This window comes from Dermacentor albipictus, chromosome 9 (assembly GCF_038994185.2).
Source record: "Dermacentor albipictus isolate Rhodes 1998 colony chromosome 9, USDA_Dalb.pri_finalv2, whole genome shotgun sequence".
Classification (NCBI taxonomy): domain Eukaryota; kingdom Metazoa; phylum Arthropoda; class Arachnida; order Ixodida; family Ixodidae; genus Dermacentor; species Dermacentor albipictus.
The window spans coordinates 102,853,059-102,871,323 of NC_091829.1; the positions used below are offsets into that span (position 1 = coordinate 102,853,059).

The following is an 18,265-nucleotide window of genomic DNA, read 5'->3' on the forward strand; positions in this document are numbered from 1 at the left end:
TCGAGGAGCTCCCCTCGGCCGGTGGCAGGGGGCATCCTACAAGGGTTGGTGGTGAGCCCATTCCTGTTCAACCTGGCACTGGCCTGGCTTCCTGCTGCCCTGCTGATCGGACTAATAGCCGCGCGCAAAAAGCCACGTCCTCCTCGGTGATTGGTAAGGCGCCATTGACCGTCGGTGACAACGAGCAAAGGAGCACGGAAGACGCCTCGTCCTCGGCCAGTCCCGAGATGGCGGCATCGACCCACCAGCCGAAACGTCGAATTTCTTACGACGAAAAAGGCGCTCTACAGCTCAAGTACGAAAGGCAACATCGCTTAAGGCATGGGCAAGCCCCCGGTTCCTCGAGGAAAATGTCGTCGTCTTTTCGCAGGCCGAATATGCCTTACTGAACGTCTGCAGGGTCGTTCGGACAGCCTACTTTTCTGCTAGAAGTTTGAAACGTGTTTACCACCCCCGGCACAAAGAAGCGAGTGCGCGCAACTGCAGTTGACATTTTTAATCTACCGGACAAAGCGCTACGGAAGAGAAAAAACCTTACAGCACAGCAGCAATTCGTAGAGCGAATGCATGTTACTCGAACCCGGACTAAGATACTCAGCCCCTCATTCAATACAGCTGCATGTTCCTGACAAGGCTGACAAGGTGGTCTGTTCTCGCCACCGCAAACTGCGGACGTCGCCGCCTCATTGATCATTACGAAACATTTCAAGCACGGAGAGTCCAGTAGGTAAGAAGTGGTCATTTGATCTGTTTCGCGGCCTAGCTAGCAACAGGCTGACCACGCACCAGGTGGCGTAGCAATGTCTGCATGCTCCCCACGTCAAAGGTGGTCTTCTTGCCAAACATCCACGGGATAGTGATCATCGCTGCCATTTGCAAACAATCCCTGTGAATGCCTCCATCTAGGCATAAGACATCCCCCTGTGGGTGCGAAGTCCCCCACAGAGTCACCGCAGCACGCGCTCTGCCCTGCGAAGAGCCCTCGACACCACCGCTGCTTAGCTGAGTAGCATTGGCCTTGCCATCTCCGCAAGGAAGACCGAGGCCAAGCTGCTCCACCCCAGCGCAGCTGCCCGCCACACAGCTGTCCGGTTGCACCTGGGAGGCGTTCATTCACCATGGAGCACGGCAGTGACGTACCTGGGACTGCACCTTGATCACCGGCTGTCCTGGTTGCCTGCTGTCAAGACCCTGCATGTCCAGGTCCTCCGAGACCGCAAGGCAGTCTCCCAGCTTCTTGCCCGACGACAGGGCTGTACCACTGGGTGGGCTCTGTGGCAGTACGATGCAGCAGCCACCTCACGCCTGCGGTACGCCCTCTCACTCGTGGCACTACCACCTGCCCGTGTCATGAATCTGGAGCTGCAGCATCGGGCCGCAATTAGGCTCTGCCTGAGTGCTCCCCGCAGCTCCCAAGTCGCTGCAACCTTGGCCGAGGCAGGAGCATGGCCCCTGCTACTCCTCCTCCTGCAACAAGGGCTACGCCATGTTGACCGCCTCCACCATGGCCCAGACGGCAGTGCCCTACTGTCCCGACTGCGCTCGCGGCCCCATTCACAAATGGGCAGAATCTGTGGGCTGTACGAGGAGGTGATTGGGAGGCCTCCAGCGAACAATACAAAGCTGGCTCCTCCCCAGAGACCACCCATACCTCTCACCACAGTGCTGCCCGGCGTTTTCAAACGGCGCTCCCCGACTTGTGCCCTTCAGCAGACGGCTGCCTCCCTCCTGCATGAGGACCACGGAGAACCCCTGCAGACCTACGTTGACGGCTCAGGTATGCCGGACTCAGGCTCGTCGACTGCGGCCTGCGTGGTGTCCGTCTTGAGGAAGGGCAAGCAGTGTCACCTCCCCGATCATGCGCCGTCAACAGCGGCAGAGGTAGCTGGCCTCCTCCTGGCTGTGGACTTACTCATGGAGGAGCTGCCAGCGACCCCAGTTACCATCTGCTGCGACTCCAAGGTGGCACTTCTCAGCCTGCAGGGGCCAGAAAGTGCCAGCTTTGGGGTCGCCCTGCTTTCGACAAGGGTGATGGCGCTCCAGGAAGCGGGCTGCTCAGTGTCCCTGCACTGTCACCCAGCCCACGTAGGGACATCGGGCAACGAGGAAGCTGGTTCACTGGCAAAGCGTGCCCAATACTGCGTGGTCCCGCCCAGCCTGGCAGTAACAGCCAATGATTTCACAAGCCATAGGCTTCGACGCCATCTGCTGACCTGCCGTCCGGACAAGCGAATGTCCTTCGGCCGCCCCCCGCGAACACTTCCACAGCGCGGCCTCGAACGCAGGGACACCTCCTTCCTTCTGCGACTGAGGACTGGCTGCTGTTGGACGGGTGCTCGCCGCCATCGGCATGGCCTTATCGCATCTCTAGCCTGCGCCTCCTGTGGGAAGCGTGAGACCGTGGAACACCTCCTGCTGGCCTGTCCTGCTTACCTGCAGCAGCATGGCGGCCTCCTGCAGGAGATCCGACGCCTGGAGCTTCTTTCTGCATGGCAAGAAGACATATTCCTTGGTCGCAACGAGCTACCTGCCCTCCTAAGTGTTGTCGAGTACCTCGACTTATCGGGGCTCTCGTTGAGACTCTAGGATTTTCTGCAAAGACGGATACCCTCAGAGCTATCCAAACCACTCCAGGCTACTCGACCTGCTCCAACCAACTGGCTCCTGTTGCATCACCACCCTTTCGCCTTTCACCAGATTACCATTCCTGCCGGACACACTAGGCCCTACCTACAGGACTGCTCAGCAGCTGCCATGGCGAAACTTCAACCCTCTACTTTCCTATCTTCTTTGCTCACAGTATCCCCCCACCTCTGTTGACGCTGAGCCGTGGTCCCGCAAAGGCTGCAGAAAATATCGCCAACCTTTCCTTTTCCATTCAAGAACCACTTCTCTCTTCCCGGGAACCGTGCTGCCGGGCCGGCGTGCTGGCATGTTTCTTTCGGTCCTGCGCTTTACTAAACGACGCTATGAGAGATCTGCCGCCGCTCACGTTTGTTTTATTTGGCGGTTTTCGTAAACTGTTTTTTCTTTCTGTGGTACGTGAGTGCCTAGAGCCAAGGGCGCCCAACATTCCCTCGTGCTGAGCAGCATTCGGCTGCGCGAAGACAGGCGGGCGAGACGATGTGCTGTTTCACATGTTCCCGAAGGACAAGGAGCTTGCAGCTCAGTGGGTCCGTGCGGTGAGGAGAGATCATTTCGTGCCGACGAAATGAACTTTGCTGTGCTAGGACTCTTTGCACGACAGTGATTATCATCGGAGGTTGACAACGATGCGTGCAATCTGTATTGCAGTTTAATCGGCGCGACTGAAGCCTGGGCGTTATTCCGTCTATATTCTCCGACAAAAGAAACACCTCGTCACCTCCAAGAGTGGCATACGCCAAGAGGAGAAAGCGCGAGGTAAGGGTTTTAATGTGCGCATGGGCAGAGTTTTACCAGGTGATCACCTGAGTGTCGAACACACGGCCTTACAGCGGCCTATGACGAAGCGAGGTGGAGGTACAGCCAGAAATATGCACATGCGTGCAAAGTGCTTGCCGTTTTCATTAGGTGTCGCCACTGTACTTTGTCACGAAACACTGTGCTAGAGCCGTTTGTTCGGCGCTATTTTGATACGGTGAAATAACTGGCCGGGGGTACGCTTGCGCATCCAGTGACATTTGTTATTCGTCCTACGCTGACGCGGAAACCACGCGGAGCCCACAGGTTTAGCTGTTCAGCATTCGTGTTCAAATCGCACGACATGAGGCTTTACGGTAATATTTTCATGCTCGCACTAGAGTAGTTAAACTCGGTGTGTAAAAACTTCGTTCCGTTGATTTCGCACGCACAGCTTGATACCAGCAGCGAAATGCCGCAAAAACGAGCGTCGGCACAGCCGCGTCCGTGGCAAGGCGAACGGGATAAAAAAATGTAGTAACGATGTGAGGTAGTAAACTTGTCAGCGTTCGACGCGGTCTAGTCCAAAACAGGCACCGCTGCTGGACAAAAAGTTTTCTTGCCTTGTACCTAGAGAACTGGCTATGCATCACGCATGGCCAAATTATAATTTGAAAGAAATTAAATTACATTACTCATTACTGTCGTATTAGGTTCATTGATTTGAATTACATTATGAATTATCGCTTCAAAATAGTAATGGTATTACTTTGCGATTGCTTCTAAAACGTTTTCATGCATACAAGAAGCAAAAAGCAAAGTATAAAGGGACGCCATCCTTTCTTCAAGGTAACATACACTTCACGACATTTCATGCCCTCCCCACCCCCCCTATGTTCCTCCGCGGCACGTCACCCCACTACCAACCTTCTGGCGGCGCACACAGCTTACCGGTGCATTTATACCGCAATTATAGAATTACTTTAGCCATCAAATTACAGACAAAATAAGTCACAATGATAAATCACTAGACAACTAATCCATCACATAAATTACTGAAAAAGTATTTCAATTATTGTAAGTAATCTAACTGCTGTAATGTATGCTGATATGCTGAACTTAATGACATCCATGTTTTGCACTCTTTCAGTTACTAGCAGAGCTCCTTGAGAACCAAGCCCCTGAAGAACCTGTTCCACTACCATCACCAGTCAAAGATTTTGAAGCAGCCAGTGTGACACAGGCAGATAATGTTGAAGAGTTTGAAGCAGCACTTGTGGCCCAGGCAGCTGATGTTGAACAGAATTGCCCCGAAAGTACAGGCAAGAGCCTTCAAGTTCTGATATAACCTGTAACATCTTACACGGCCGTCACAAGCAGACAAAAAAGTGCAAGTTCATTTCACGTGGGACGCAAACAAAGCCTTGGGGTGTTTCAATCGGTAAGATTATCTGACATTGGTCTGATTTTTTCTGCACATTGAAGCGATTCATGTTTTCATGAAGATAATTTCATCAATAAGGATGTGCAGCACAGCTTTCAGTAATAGCCTGAGTTACAAATTTGAAATGATTGGGTTCCTGGAAATTCTGTACACCTTATAAGAATAATGGTGGGATAATAATGGGCTATGAAATAATACCATAAACGTTTCAAGAATTGTTTTTTTTTCTTTTCAGGTGTCCAGGTTGGCAACTTTATGGTAGATGTTGCTACTCAGGTGATGAGTGTGGCAGAGTCATGTTATGAGAGAGACAGCCTAAGTGACAGTGAACCTGCTTCTGATTACGACGACGATTACAGTCCTGAGAAGGACCCTTGCCACGAGTATGTTATGCTATTCTTACTGTTGCATAGCCTTTGAGATGTCTGCACTTTCCTCAGCCTGTGGTTCATGGCTAGTTGTCTAAATTACATGCAACGTTCCTACAAGTTTTAAATCATCTAAATATTTCCATTCAGTGAAAATCTCTTATTTCTCTCAGGCCCGATACCAGTGCTGACTCTTCGGAAGAGGGAGTAATTTTAGTTGAAGAAAGGCACCTGATAGCATTGTTTCAAGTCTGCCACGCATGCCTTGCTCCTTGCACATATTTTTCGCTGTGAACGGACACTTACAGAGGTGAGGGCTCAGTGCCCACTACGAGACCACCTATGCTGGAGGAACCAAGACGTCCTAAACCAGCAGCCAGTGCTAAACCTGAAGCTTTCTGCTGTCTTTTTGTTTTCGGGCAATAACCCTACTGCAACTTTGAGGATGCTGGCTTCTATAGGTGTTGAAGTTGTCACAGACCGGACCTTCTTCAACATCCAGCGTATTCACCTTTGGCCTGCAGTTAACAAAGTAGGGAAGCATTTTGAAAAATGATGCGTATTTTATCATTTGCAGTGCATTTTCTCACTACGTTGAAATATACTTGCTGATGGTTTGGAGGGAACAACAAGAGCAGCTATTCAAAAATGCCAGTGGCCAAGAAGTGGAGCTTGCAGGCGATGGGCGAGCTGACTCGCCTGGCTTCAGTGCCAAATCTGGCACATACTCTTTGACGGATGTTGAAAACAACAAAGTGCTCCACGTAGAGCTTGTCGAGGCTTCTTTTAACTTTTCTCTAGCGTTTTGTAAAGACTTCACAAGGCCTACATAGCACTGAATGTTGTGCTGCTGCATTGGCTCCTGCTGCTTGAATTTATTTTGTGTACAAACATGTTCTCTAACAGGGTTAAAATATTGTCTCTTGTAAGTACAATCAAATGAGTTAGGCGGCAGCCGCCACATGGAACTGGAGAGCCTTAAGCATAGTCTTCAGTTCCTAGAAAACCATAGTATCACTGTGAAGACTCTTGTGACTGACAAGCATGCTCAGATCAAGGCTTATATGCGAAGAGAAAAAAAACAGAAATCAGGCATGAGTTTGATGTCTGGCATTTCGCAAAAGGTATCTTGAAGCAACACATTTTTATGCTGGGTTGAAAATATTGGCGCTTACTATATGTATTGTTATAAAATATGGACACTGAATGTCGGACTTTGCATTATGCATTCGAGGTGTCTCCAAAGAAGTGACTGCCATTACAAAGCGACATGACTGCAAAGAACTGCAGCCATGGTTGAAGTCAATTCAAAATCATTTGTATTGGGCAGTCGCAACCAGCCATTCTCACAGTGAGCAGACTGTTCCGCAGTGGTTGTCACTACTAAATCATAATAAGGATGCGCACATTTACAGAAGTGCAGAATTCCCAACGTGTGTACATGAGGAAACTGAACGCCGGCAGTGGCTCAGTGAGAGTAAGTACTGTCAGTGAAAATGTAGGGAAAGAATACGTTACTATAAACCGTTGCAATGCTTCGCAGGTACATATTGTGTCTGAGCGTGTAATGGAGGTTTAGGGTACCTTAGTCATTGTATAATGTAATAGCAGTCTGCAAAAAAATCTTGGGTCTGTACAATTTTGTTCTTTGCTATTGTTAGCCCATTATGTGCAGGCGTTCTTTGCTCAGTTCACTATTTGTGGTCTACTATTTGTGGCTCAGCTGAAATGACAGCTGATTCAGAAGTTGTCGTAGCAGCTAGCACAGTATTCATTGCATAAATGTGATCTTTTGCATGTACACGGTCATATACTATCTAGGCTCATGCCACTTGAGTGCGACATAGACATTTCTTGGTAGTCAGGTTTCACTAAGACTGCTTAACTTGCATGGCTCAACTTAGGACTGGTTTGTCCTGTGTCTAAATGAGAAAGTGTCTGTGCCATATTTTTCAGATTCTAAGGCATTTGAAAAGCTCCAAACAATTGCGGCTTCAAAGCTGCTCTTATTGGACATGCCCAAGCTATAAACATCGCATCAGACCAAGGGTCTTGAAAGTTTTCATGGACGTCTGATACATTTTGCTCCAAAGTATTGCCAGTACTCATACCTTGGAATGAAGGCAAGGTAAGCCTCATAATTTTCAGCCTGGATTTACTTTCTTATGCAACCTGCCAAGATGGAAGTGAGCATCGTACTTTTGCACATGCTCACTTGCTGAAGTATGATGGACATTTTCAAGGCATGAGCATCGTTTATTAAATACCTATATTTTGTACAGACTCGTATTCACATAGTTTCTCGATCACCAACAATGTTGTGGAAGCAACCAGCTTTAAACTACAACTTTATACTTGGGAGATATTGAGCACACAAGGGTAGGGAAATGACAGGCTTGCTATGGCATACATTTTTCGACTGTCTAGTCAATTAAACTTCAAGTAAAATGATTACATTACTGATTTCCTGTCAACCAGCACCCCAAATGAAAAAAAACAGCCTTCAGATCTACTCAGGACGTACACACTCATCGTCTCTACATACTGTGCTAGTGACTGAAGCAAATTTGTTATTACATGGGGGGGGGGCAGTATAGAGCCTGCCAGGCCCTACTATGTGACCCATGCATTGTTCCCAAAACAGGCATTGTAAATGCATGATTACAGGTGTACACGTAATTCACAGATACCTGCTATTTGTATTTGACCATGGTCCATCATTTTCGAACCCAGCTATCCGCCTTGCACCACAATGAAAACAGGGAAAGATGCCAAGCACGCAGATGAGATGGTGAAGCCAGGTTGAATGCAAAATATCCAAAGGCTACAGGGGGCCAGGGAATTGCTTGCCCTGTAAAGCAACGGACAGCTCACAGCAGGTGAAAATAATTTTACTTGTGTGTATCAACACCCTTACTTCATAGTAACATCAAATGCTTTCCCAGAATATGTGAAGATGCTTTTGGACCTCGTGATGGTGGAGGCAAGGAACTCGTCATCACGGTTCACGAAAACTCGGCTCCCGAAGAACCCGCTACCATTGTGCAGCCACTTTCCTCAAGTTTCCAAGGAATATGCTGCTAGACGGTAGAGTACAAGGTTCAGTAAGTAACGTCGAGAGCTCATTCACTGAGAACAGAAAAATTGGCTTTGCGTGTTGGTGCAATTGCCTGATGCATTCTAATAAAATATATTCCCAGCCTGCAAATGTCCCTACTAAACCTACAGCCGTGCTTTCAGTAATTACGCAGAAGTCCAGTGACTTTGTAGCCATTTCTTTCTGGTTTGATTTATTTACCTGTGCGAAATTCCTCTAATTTAAGACATCTCTTCAGGTACTATCTGTAGTCAGAGAGTAAAGACGAACTATCAAGCAACATTAGTGGCTTTGTGGGCACCTACCAAAACTGAATGATGCTTACTGGTATAATGCTTCAGGCTGCAATTTTACATGACAATTTACACTGAGTTTAGCAAATGCTCGATATTGATGTTTGCATAGTAACAATGCTATTCCTCACTTGTATTTAAAAAAACATAACTACATTGTGCGTTAGTGCCCGCAAAGGTGATCTTTTTACATGGCACTCACACTGTGGGTGTCGAAGGGAGAAACCTTTCAGCTACTGCTAGTACACATACTCCTACAAAGCACTTAATAATTTTAAGCTTCAAGAAATGATTTCATATGTGACGAATTTCAGTACAGTGAAACAAAGAGTTGTACTGTGATGAATACATTATGACAATGCAAACAATTGAATGAAATGCTCCTTGGAAACACGCAAAACAATTCAAATTCAGAAAAACTAACTTGCGGCATTTTATAGAGCATTTCATTATTACATTAGCACATCTATGTGCACCCACCTAAATGGAATCCCAGAAATGTTTAAAGCCTGTATATGAGCCTGTTCTGGACGGGTATTTCTTGCGGACAACTTCTAGCACAACGCTTGGCAGGATTCGACGGTTGTTTTTTCCTAAAGTTTTCCATACTAGCCAGACAAAGTTGCGGTATGCTGCATACATCAACTGCCTGCAAAAAATTTGCTTTCACATCAATCTTTTTCCATTGGCTATATCATTTTCACACCTGTTTGTAAGCTTCTTGCCTTGTACAGCCGGTTTGACTTCTTTCTGGGTAAGTGACACTTCCAGTACTTCCCTGCTGAAGCGCACAGTGCTGAATAGTCTTGAAATTGTTACGCACTGCGTGTGCTGCTGTTTATTCGTAATCTCTTGCACCTCCTGGCAGCAGAAGCCGTTCTCTCCAACTTCCATCAATACGCAGCACATGCAGGTGCACCTAGTTTAATGAAACCCCAATTACGCCCACACTGACGCACTCGAAAAATGCGAACATTTGCAGCCATGAACGTCTGGTAACATAGCTTTAGCGTAGCCGGATAGCCTTACGACAAATGCGGAAACACGTTGTTGCTAGCGTTGCTATACTCCGTTTCATGCATCAGGTGCAACGCTGTGCAGGCTCGAGATACATCGTGCAGTGGCTGCGTTCGCACTAAGAAGGAGTTCGGTGTTTCTTGACCCAATTTTTTTGAAAATATTCGTTATATAAACTCAGTTCTGAATGAAAAAAAAAGAATTTACCCATAGAAACAATCCGTGTACTTATACGGCTGCTGACACGTTGTTTTAAATCAATTTGCTTTCCGATATTTTTCAATTGCAGCCCGTCGCGGCAGCTTCACGTGCATGCTGGCGCGAGCAAACGCCGCTGGTACGCTGCGAAGCATCAGCGGAAACACGCGGAGTAATAAATTTTGAGGACCGGACTTATTGCGTAGCTTCCACAGCGTTGCACCTGAGGTATGAAATGGAGTATAGGCTTGCCTAACGACATCCGAAGTACGGTTGCAGTTACCGTAAAGTTACCGTGTGTACCACAGGGCGCTGCCAAAACTGCCTAATATCTGTATGTCAACACTAGCATAGAACACGCATACCCATTCTTGGTCGAGCCACAATCGCAAAGTCGTCAAACCATAGTATGAGTATTGCACATTTAATCCCCCTGGCCATCTTTGGATGTGTATGATAAGCAACTTCCATGACTGTGCCTCGAAGCACTATATGTGCCCGCTTTGAAACGCGGCACTTATGTTCGCGATCGTGTATAAACACGCAAAAAACACAGGACTTTAGACAAGCAGCGGCAAGGTGCTTGACATCGCGGAATTCCACCCGTGTTTACAATCTATTGAATAGTTAGTGCTTTGGCATTCTTTCAGCAGCAAGTTGCCAGTGACACTTTAGCGCGCTTTTTTCCCATCATTGGTACATGCAGCTACATGAAAAAAAAAACATAAGTACCAGCTAAGATTTCAACCACGCGAGAAGGTGCACACATCGCTCTCGCTGTTGGCACGCTCAACATGTCGTTGCCGCAGTTTCCGCCATCGTTTTCTGTATTGGCTGTTGGTTCGAACATGTACGGCGCAACACAAGCCGTCCGAGATAGCGAGATCGTTCTATAATGCTTACAACTCAGCTGTGAAGCCAGAACATAACAGCGTGCTGCGCTCTGAAATGGTAGCGCCGACCGGCGATACCCGTGAATGACGTCACAGCGGTCCCGACCAATCACGGGCCACAGCGGCGTTCGCGCGACGCCCTGAGGCACTGGTGCGTGTTTTCTTGCAAAAAACTACCGCTTGCGCTTGTTTTAATCCTTTTTGAACGAGATATTCGTGTTCAGTGGATTCAAAACTGTAGAACCCCGCCGGGAACTAATTTTTGTTTTCGAAAAGTGTTTCAGCTTCCCTTTAAGGCATAGCGTCTGTGGTCAAACCGTAGAACGCGGTGCGGGACTGACCAGCCGCCACCTTTCATTTACTTATTTCTATATATATATATATATGTGTATATCGAGCACATACCAGGGGCACTTAGTGTCGCAACTTGGCCGGAAACGGCCAGGAACCGAAAAAGTAGTGTGGGAGGAAGAACAAACTTGTGGCTTTAAAACAATATACTTCTGGATTGCGAGGGAAGAGGCGTTTTCGCTTCCGTATTCGATTTCCTCCTTCGTTAATAATAAATATTGTGTTCGGTGGCACAATATTGGAGAATTATCGATATTATTTGCAGCATCTTTAGTTATGCAGGTGTGGGAAGCACCTTTAGGAGAAAAGAAAGTCTGTATAGTCTATAAGACTTCACTTAGAAAAGTATATGCTTTTGCTCAAAAAGCTGCTTTGTACAAAACAGAAATAGTTGTCGCCCACGTTCTCCACTAAAATAATAAACTTTTCGTTATATCCAGCTCAACATGACAACTGAAGCGCTGAAGTGTGCAGGACTTCTTAAAATTCCCGAGGAGGGGCTGCACACTACGCCCTACTGTCAAGCAGCCAGAAAGCGTTCGTCTGCGTAAAGAGGAAAAATATTTGTACTGCACCTTTCAATTTGCCACGGACACCCAATTGCCGCAGGAGCTTGCACTGCTCGCTCTGGGTTATGTCATTCCACACCTTGACGAGCATGGACAGCAGCGCATAAGGACCAAAGAGAATCGCCACGTAGTCCACGGTGTCTGATGATGTCACCACCAAAATAACGGTTTTCGCTATTGCAGTCGCTGCACCTGGAAACCAAAGAGGTGCCACAGGATTGTAAAGTTCGCTTGAGAATGAAATCCCGGAGGATCCACCAAAATATCTAGCGCCAGTGATACTAAGATTAGCTTGTCAGTATCAGTAGTTTGGCATATGCGGCACGATGAGGCAGGCATGGCCTCGGAGATTACAGCGAGCAATCTCGGAGGCGACGTAGTAGGCGAATTCAGTACTGTGAAACACCGCAAAGTGGGGCAAGTGTCATGACCTGGAACACGTTCGTGCTTTGAAGATTAGGTAAAAATGTCTTATTTGTCCCGGGGTCCAACGATGATGCTACTTCTCCTCGAATACGGCGATTTCTTTCTTTATAAGCCGCATCGGTTTCCGTCCTGCTTTGCTGTTGCCTGTCGCGGGTGCGATAATTTCCTGCCATTCGCTGTACGCGTAACATCGCTCGGCTCAGCTGGAAGCAAGGCTAGCCTTCGAAACCCATTCACGAGGCACAGACACTGTGGTATCAATCATCAGAAAAATATTTGGCAAGGGTCCCTTGTCGTTTTTCACATTTCGATGCTCTTTGTTTACTGTGCATGCATCCCGCTCTCACCCAAGTCCATGAAGTGGCATTTAGTGTAGCGCACCTGCGACCGACCACGTTTAGACCAATTCTGTAGAGCTGTGCCTTATTAAGGTATCCCATGATAGCTTTGCGCCACCGTTTACATGAATACAATGCTCTCTGAGTGTCCCTGCAATGCTCCCAAAGAGAGGAAAGTTTCACCTCCGTTTTTCTGACGCCGCTTCGCACCCGTACTCGCCAAGTGCCATCACGTGGCCTATCATGACGTCAGATATTCTTCCACGCTGCAGAAAAGCCAACTTAACGGAGGCGACGCCGAGTTCTCGTGGCCTTCAACTCCATCAACGTCGCAATCCGCAGCTTCCGCAAACGAATGACATGAATGACATTTCGTGACATAAATAGCATGACGTCATATAAATAACAGGCACGCATGACGTATCGTATGACATAAATTATGTGATGTCATGAATGATGCAAATTGTAACGACATCACATGACACGCGTGGTATGAAAAGAATGGCATTGCATGGATAGCATGATACGCAAACATGACATGTATGGCATGCACGCATGGCATTATGTGCTGGGCGGTATCGACGATACAAGTATCTTAGATACTATCTCAGATCCTCTTTGAGCATGTTGTATCTGTACCATGATACGTCTTGCAAGAAGTGTATCAGTATGTGTATTTCCGATGCATGAAAGAATGTATCGTGTACCTTAAGGCATGGGCACGAACATCTCAGGCACGAACATGATTTGCATGTATGACATGCATGCGTGAGTTAACAGGAATGACAGTTCATGACATGCACGACCACGAGTACATACCTGTGCGGGCAAAGCTAGCAATACATTACCTGATGTGAATGACTCGACATAAATAACGTCACAGCAGTGCATGTGACATTATTCATTTCGTAGTTTACGCAAATCATATCACAATAATGACATGCATCGACAAATTATTACAGGGCGTGAAAACCATGATATATCATCCACGTTGTGAATACGTGTTATGTCATGCATGCTACTCATAATATGCCATGCATGTTACGAATGCATATCATTCTTGACATCTCATATACATACCCTGTTATGAAAAGACCACGATGGCAGCACGACTCAATACAGGATTTGATCATCACACTCTTGACATTGATGCCCGAATAGCATTTGATGCCATGCATATTGTCATTATATCGATGTAAAAGTGGTGTAGTTGAAGAAACGACATATGACTGCTACGGCACCAAGACGGCGTAGAGGCCCGTTCACGCTAGACCGACGCGACGCCGATTAAGGTCTGCCAACTGCAGGCGACAGCGCTTTACATCTCATCGGCACCCCTGTCCAACGTCCAACTGCACCGACGTAAACAGCCTGCAGACAGATCGCTGATCGCCGTGTCGGCAGAGATTTATGCGCATACTTCAGAGCCATTTGTCAAATATAGTAACTAAATTAAACGGGCTATATGAATACACTTTATTACTTCCCTTTAGATCTGACGTTGCAAAAATTGCGGTTATTTACCCAGTGTAGCTAACTTGCAACTAAATCCTTCTTCGCGCCTAAACAGACACTCGGAACAATGGTATGTGCCACGGCCACGCACAAAGTATGGCTTTCAAACATTAGATCATTGCTTGTCAGACTATAAATGAATTCAAGATTTCTTAAGTAAACGCTTGCACGCTCTCTAACACTTCTGTTTCAATCATGCTGTGTTAAGTACGAGTATGTTCACAGCTAAATTTCACTTTTCGTAAAATATGCTTTCTGTGGATATCATGTTTTCTCATTTCACACCGACGTTGAAATGTATATTTCGTTTGTTGTCATGCTGCCTTAGTGAATCCGGGACGTCGAGCTAGTCAAGCTTTTTTTAATGCAGCTTTCTTTTTTCCTCGTTCCAACCACTTATCTGAAACTCCATGTATGTGATAAATAAGTGAACTTGAAATGAACTTGAACGTCAGAACCATACACGACTGAACATGGCACGAAGCCTTGCCCGAAGCGGCACCGCTTTGGATCTAACAAATTGCCGCCCTGCACTTTTTCGTACCATCGATGCCAACGCTGCATGACATTTTGAGTCAGCCAATGATGCTTCGACAACAAAGTATTGGCGACAGCGCTGTTTCCAAGATGCATTCTAGATTTCTTGGCCCATTAGGCCTAACATAGGCGGCTGTAGACCGTTTCATTGGCGAGGAGGAACGTAGGCTCGAACAAGCACGCAGTGACGCCCTCTTTCGCAAACTGGTATGTTCGAATGGCCGTTTCTCCCAGCAGCAGCTTCGAAGGGTAGCGGTGTCATTTCTGAATTAGTGCGGTTCTTGCGTGTTTCACCTCTTATTGCTGCGATTTCGAACGACTCAGTCGCAATGGGTTACGATTATGCTTATTCGACTGCAAAAATATTTCTCAGAAGCGAATGTGAACTCGCTCTACAGCCGCGGTGACTCCGTGGAGTCCAGCATTGCCAGCGTAAACAGAAAGCAACAGAAGCCCTCAACTACGTCGGGTGTATGTGATGGAAACTAAACGTCCGTAATCAAGTCGCTAAACTATAGTGCCAATGGACGAAGTAAACCGTTTCTTCTCACGCGCACTATAAAGTTATTCTGTTCAAATGTGTTCTAAGATTATCATTCTTAGCTACCAACTTTTACGCCAAAGTTGAGCAGGGACGTATTACGAAAGATTAAACGCCAACGAAGAAAAGGAACGTGTGTTGTTTGTCGTTCAGCAACGAAAAGCGTACCTATCACGTACCACCCGCCTGTAGTGCGCAAGAGCTTTCCCATTCTTTCGAATCTTCGAACCAAGCTGTGCGGCCGATGCCGCCCAACGCGTACTGCATTACTTGCTGCTGCGCGCCTGTTGCAGTAGAGAAGTTGTTCTGTTTTCAGCTCTGTCGAGTCGGCAAGGCGGCCTTGCACAGCCACCACTTGACACCCACGAGTAGGCGTATTCTTAACGCGTCGCGTGCGTCTGGTTCATCACGCTATAATCGCGGCCACTGTCGCCAGGTATTTTATCGACTACTCCATGTTAACTGCCTATCCGGTGGAGATTTTTTTTTTAAAACGCTTTTTTAAAGTGTCGCTTTCTCTGCCTTTTGTCTCAACTTTCCGGGCGCTGCTGCTGTGGTGTAGGTGTCCTGCCTGTAAAGTAATAATAATATTTAAGGTTTTACGTGCCAAAACCACTTTCTGATTATGAGGCACGCCGTAGTGGAGGACTCCGGAAATTTTGACCACCTGGGGTTCTTTACCGTGCACCTAAATCTAAGCACACGGGTGTTTTCGCATTTCACCGCCATCGAAATGCGGCCGCCGTGGCCGGGATTCGATCCCGCGACCTCGTGCTCAGCAGCCCAACACCATAGCCACTGAGCAACCACGGCGGGTTGCCTGTAAAGTAAAACGATTCCAATCTGTATTTATTGCGATCTCCTGAGGCCAAATTTACGCTACCATGGATGCAAGCATAGGGCGGTAACAGGCAGAGTTGTTTGAAAAGCTCAATCAAAGTCGGTTCTCTTTCAGAGGATGTCACTTTCTTTTGCTTTCAAAGCGAATAGCATTGCCTATATTGAGCAGTTTTCTTATCTAATTGGATGAGACGAGGCGAGGAGCTCGCTCACGTGGAGGAAGTACCGATAGGGCCGGGCTGGGCTGAGCTAGCACAGTGAAAATAGATAACCGGATGAGGAGGTTGGTGCCGGCGTTTTCGACAGGTCCGCTTCCCCTTAGCTTACGGTGTCTGGGCGAAAATCGCGGTGGCGCGTAATGGAAGGTTAGAAATGCCGCCAAAATGGATCCTCCGCAAATACGAATTGGCAGGGTGATATCGCATACGTTCAGAAAGGTCTCAGTAATGTTATACTGTGAAGCATTTTTTTTTGTACTCAAATCGCGCTTCAAGGCAGCTTCGAGTAGTGAGCGCGACAGCGATCGGCAGATGGCCATCCTCTATTCCTTTCGTGAAGGGGCAGTCACCGGCTATTCAGGAAAAAATGTAGTTCTTTTCGGCATATTAATGCATCTTTAACGCGTACACGTCACTTTGACTCGGTGAGTTTTCGTGGTTTTGAGACATCGCGTGACAGGGCGGTGAAGTGGGTGCAGCCAGAAAACTTTTGACCAATAATCCGAGGGTTAATGGCTAAAAGGAGTCGAATCAGAAGTAACAACTTTTTTTTGTTCAGTGCACTGACGCATAATTAGTGTGTTCGCGTCATATCAGATGGGGAGCCATCGCGGTTTTCGTGACGTCGCGTGACAAGCGAAGGGGGCGGGGGTGGTTGAGAAAAGTTTTCGACCAATCTGAAGGGCTGATTGAAAAGTTGGAATAGTTTTACACTGCAGCGCCCCAAGTCACCTTCACGCGGTGATTTTTTGTGGCTTTCTGACGTGGCGAGACATCCAGGCGAAGTAGGCGCAGCGCCACGACGTTTGTCCCACAGCAAGTGGTCAAATGGCACCTGTTTTACTAAGGGCAAAAAAAAGGCGTCGAATCAAAAAATATTTATTTGAAATTCATTAAATAGTAATCGCTGTCCACATGTATAAAACGGGGCGTTTCTGTGGTTTTAGTGACGTCACGTGACAGACAGGTGCGGTGGGGCGCGTGTAGAAAATTTTTCGAGCAATCGCGGAGGGCTCACTGCAGAATTGGAACAGAATTTTTTAGAACAGGTTTACGAGATAGCATTGTAGCTCGCGCATGCCTCTGGCTTTCATGCAGCATCTGCAGATGACGCTCGCCTTCGCGCATCCCGACCGGCGCCTGCGCGATTGTGCGTTTCGCAGGTTGTGCGCATTCCACGTGCTGGGCTTGCTTTCCCATGCGAGAAAAATGCAGGTGCTGGGCTGTGATAGCCTAAATAATACACCACATAGATATTGTAGATTATTGTAGATAGCTTGAAGAGAGAGCTTAGAGCGGGTGTTTCTGCCGGTAGCGTTGGTGAAGAATCACGCTGTGCTTCCGCGTCCGTATGACGAATGTCCTAACGCTCCTTTCCAGCGCTAGAATGCGCCACAGCAGTCCCCTTGCTGACTAGACGTTGTTGAGAAAATGTTCCTCTGTATATTTCTGCCGTGCCAGGTTGCGCCATGTGAGACAATGATAATGGTCAGCCCTATCAAAGATTATGAACAACGACGCACAACGCCTCAAGCAAACACGCCTCCCTGTGTGTTCTGTGGACTACGCAGACAAAGAGCAGTGGTGCCCGCAAGATAACGTTTAACATCTACTCACCACTGTCATATTGGACTAAACGCTGAAGAAATTACACATTTGCCGGCAACATTACCGCTAATTATCGTGAGTCAAAGCAAATGGCATACAAAGCATTCCTTACACCGATACCAATTGTGCGTGGGATCCACATAATTTTCTAATGATGGATGTCCTTGCACCAGGTAAAAAGTGTTTCGAAAATTGTGCCGGGGAAATTTTAAGGGCATCTCAATTCAGTTACCTGAATTCAGATATACGCTGGACTGCTACGGAGCCCGACAAACGGAAAAATCTCCATTTCTTGTTCTCGTGCATTTGTCTGCATGTATAAATTGTCGGGTTACTTACTTAGTGGAAGCGTAATCCCCTAGCATGCAAACAACCAAAGCTATGACCTGTGGTAATTGAGCGCGGCCTTCTTGGCTTCTACTCACTGTGGCACTAAGGTGCTATTCTGGCAACGCTATTTTGTACTGATGCCTCTTTCTGTCCGAATGCCTTATCGAAATACATATGAATCGAAAAAGACGTCGCTACAAAATAGCCCTTTGCATCGGCGACTTCCGCCACGTTGTTGAATTCATCACCTTCCCAGTTCTGATTGGCCTAAGGAGCTGCTAATTGTCTCTCGATAGCTGAA

At 47.3% G+C, this 18,265-nt stretch overlaps 1 protein-coding gene across 2 annotated transcripts in view; it reads right to left on the minus strand.

Annotated features, from left to right (window-relative positions):
• The window catches only part of LOC135896813 (phospholipid-transporting ATPase ABCA3-like), a 335,034-nt gene that overhangs the window by 100,168 nt on the left and 216,601 nt on the right, over positions 1-18,265 (minus strand). For both annotated transcript variants that reach the window (XM_070525172.1, XM_070525173.1), the window contains exon 19: positions 11,618-11,803. In XM_070525172.1, the coding sequence (XP_070381273.1) occupies positions 11,618-11,803 (186 nt within the window). The remainder of the gene's footprint in view (positions 1-11,617; positions 11,804-18,265) is intronic.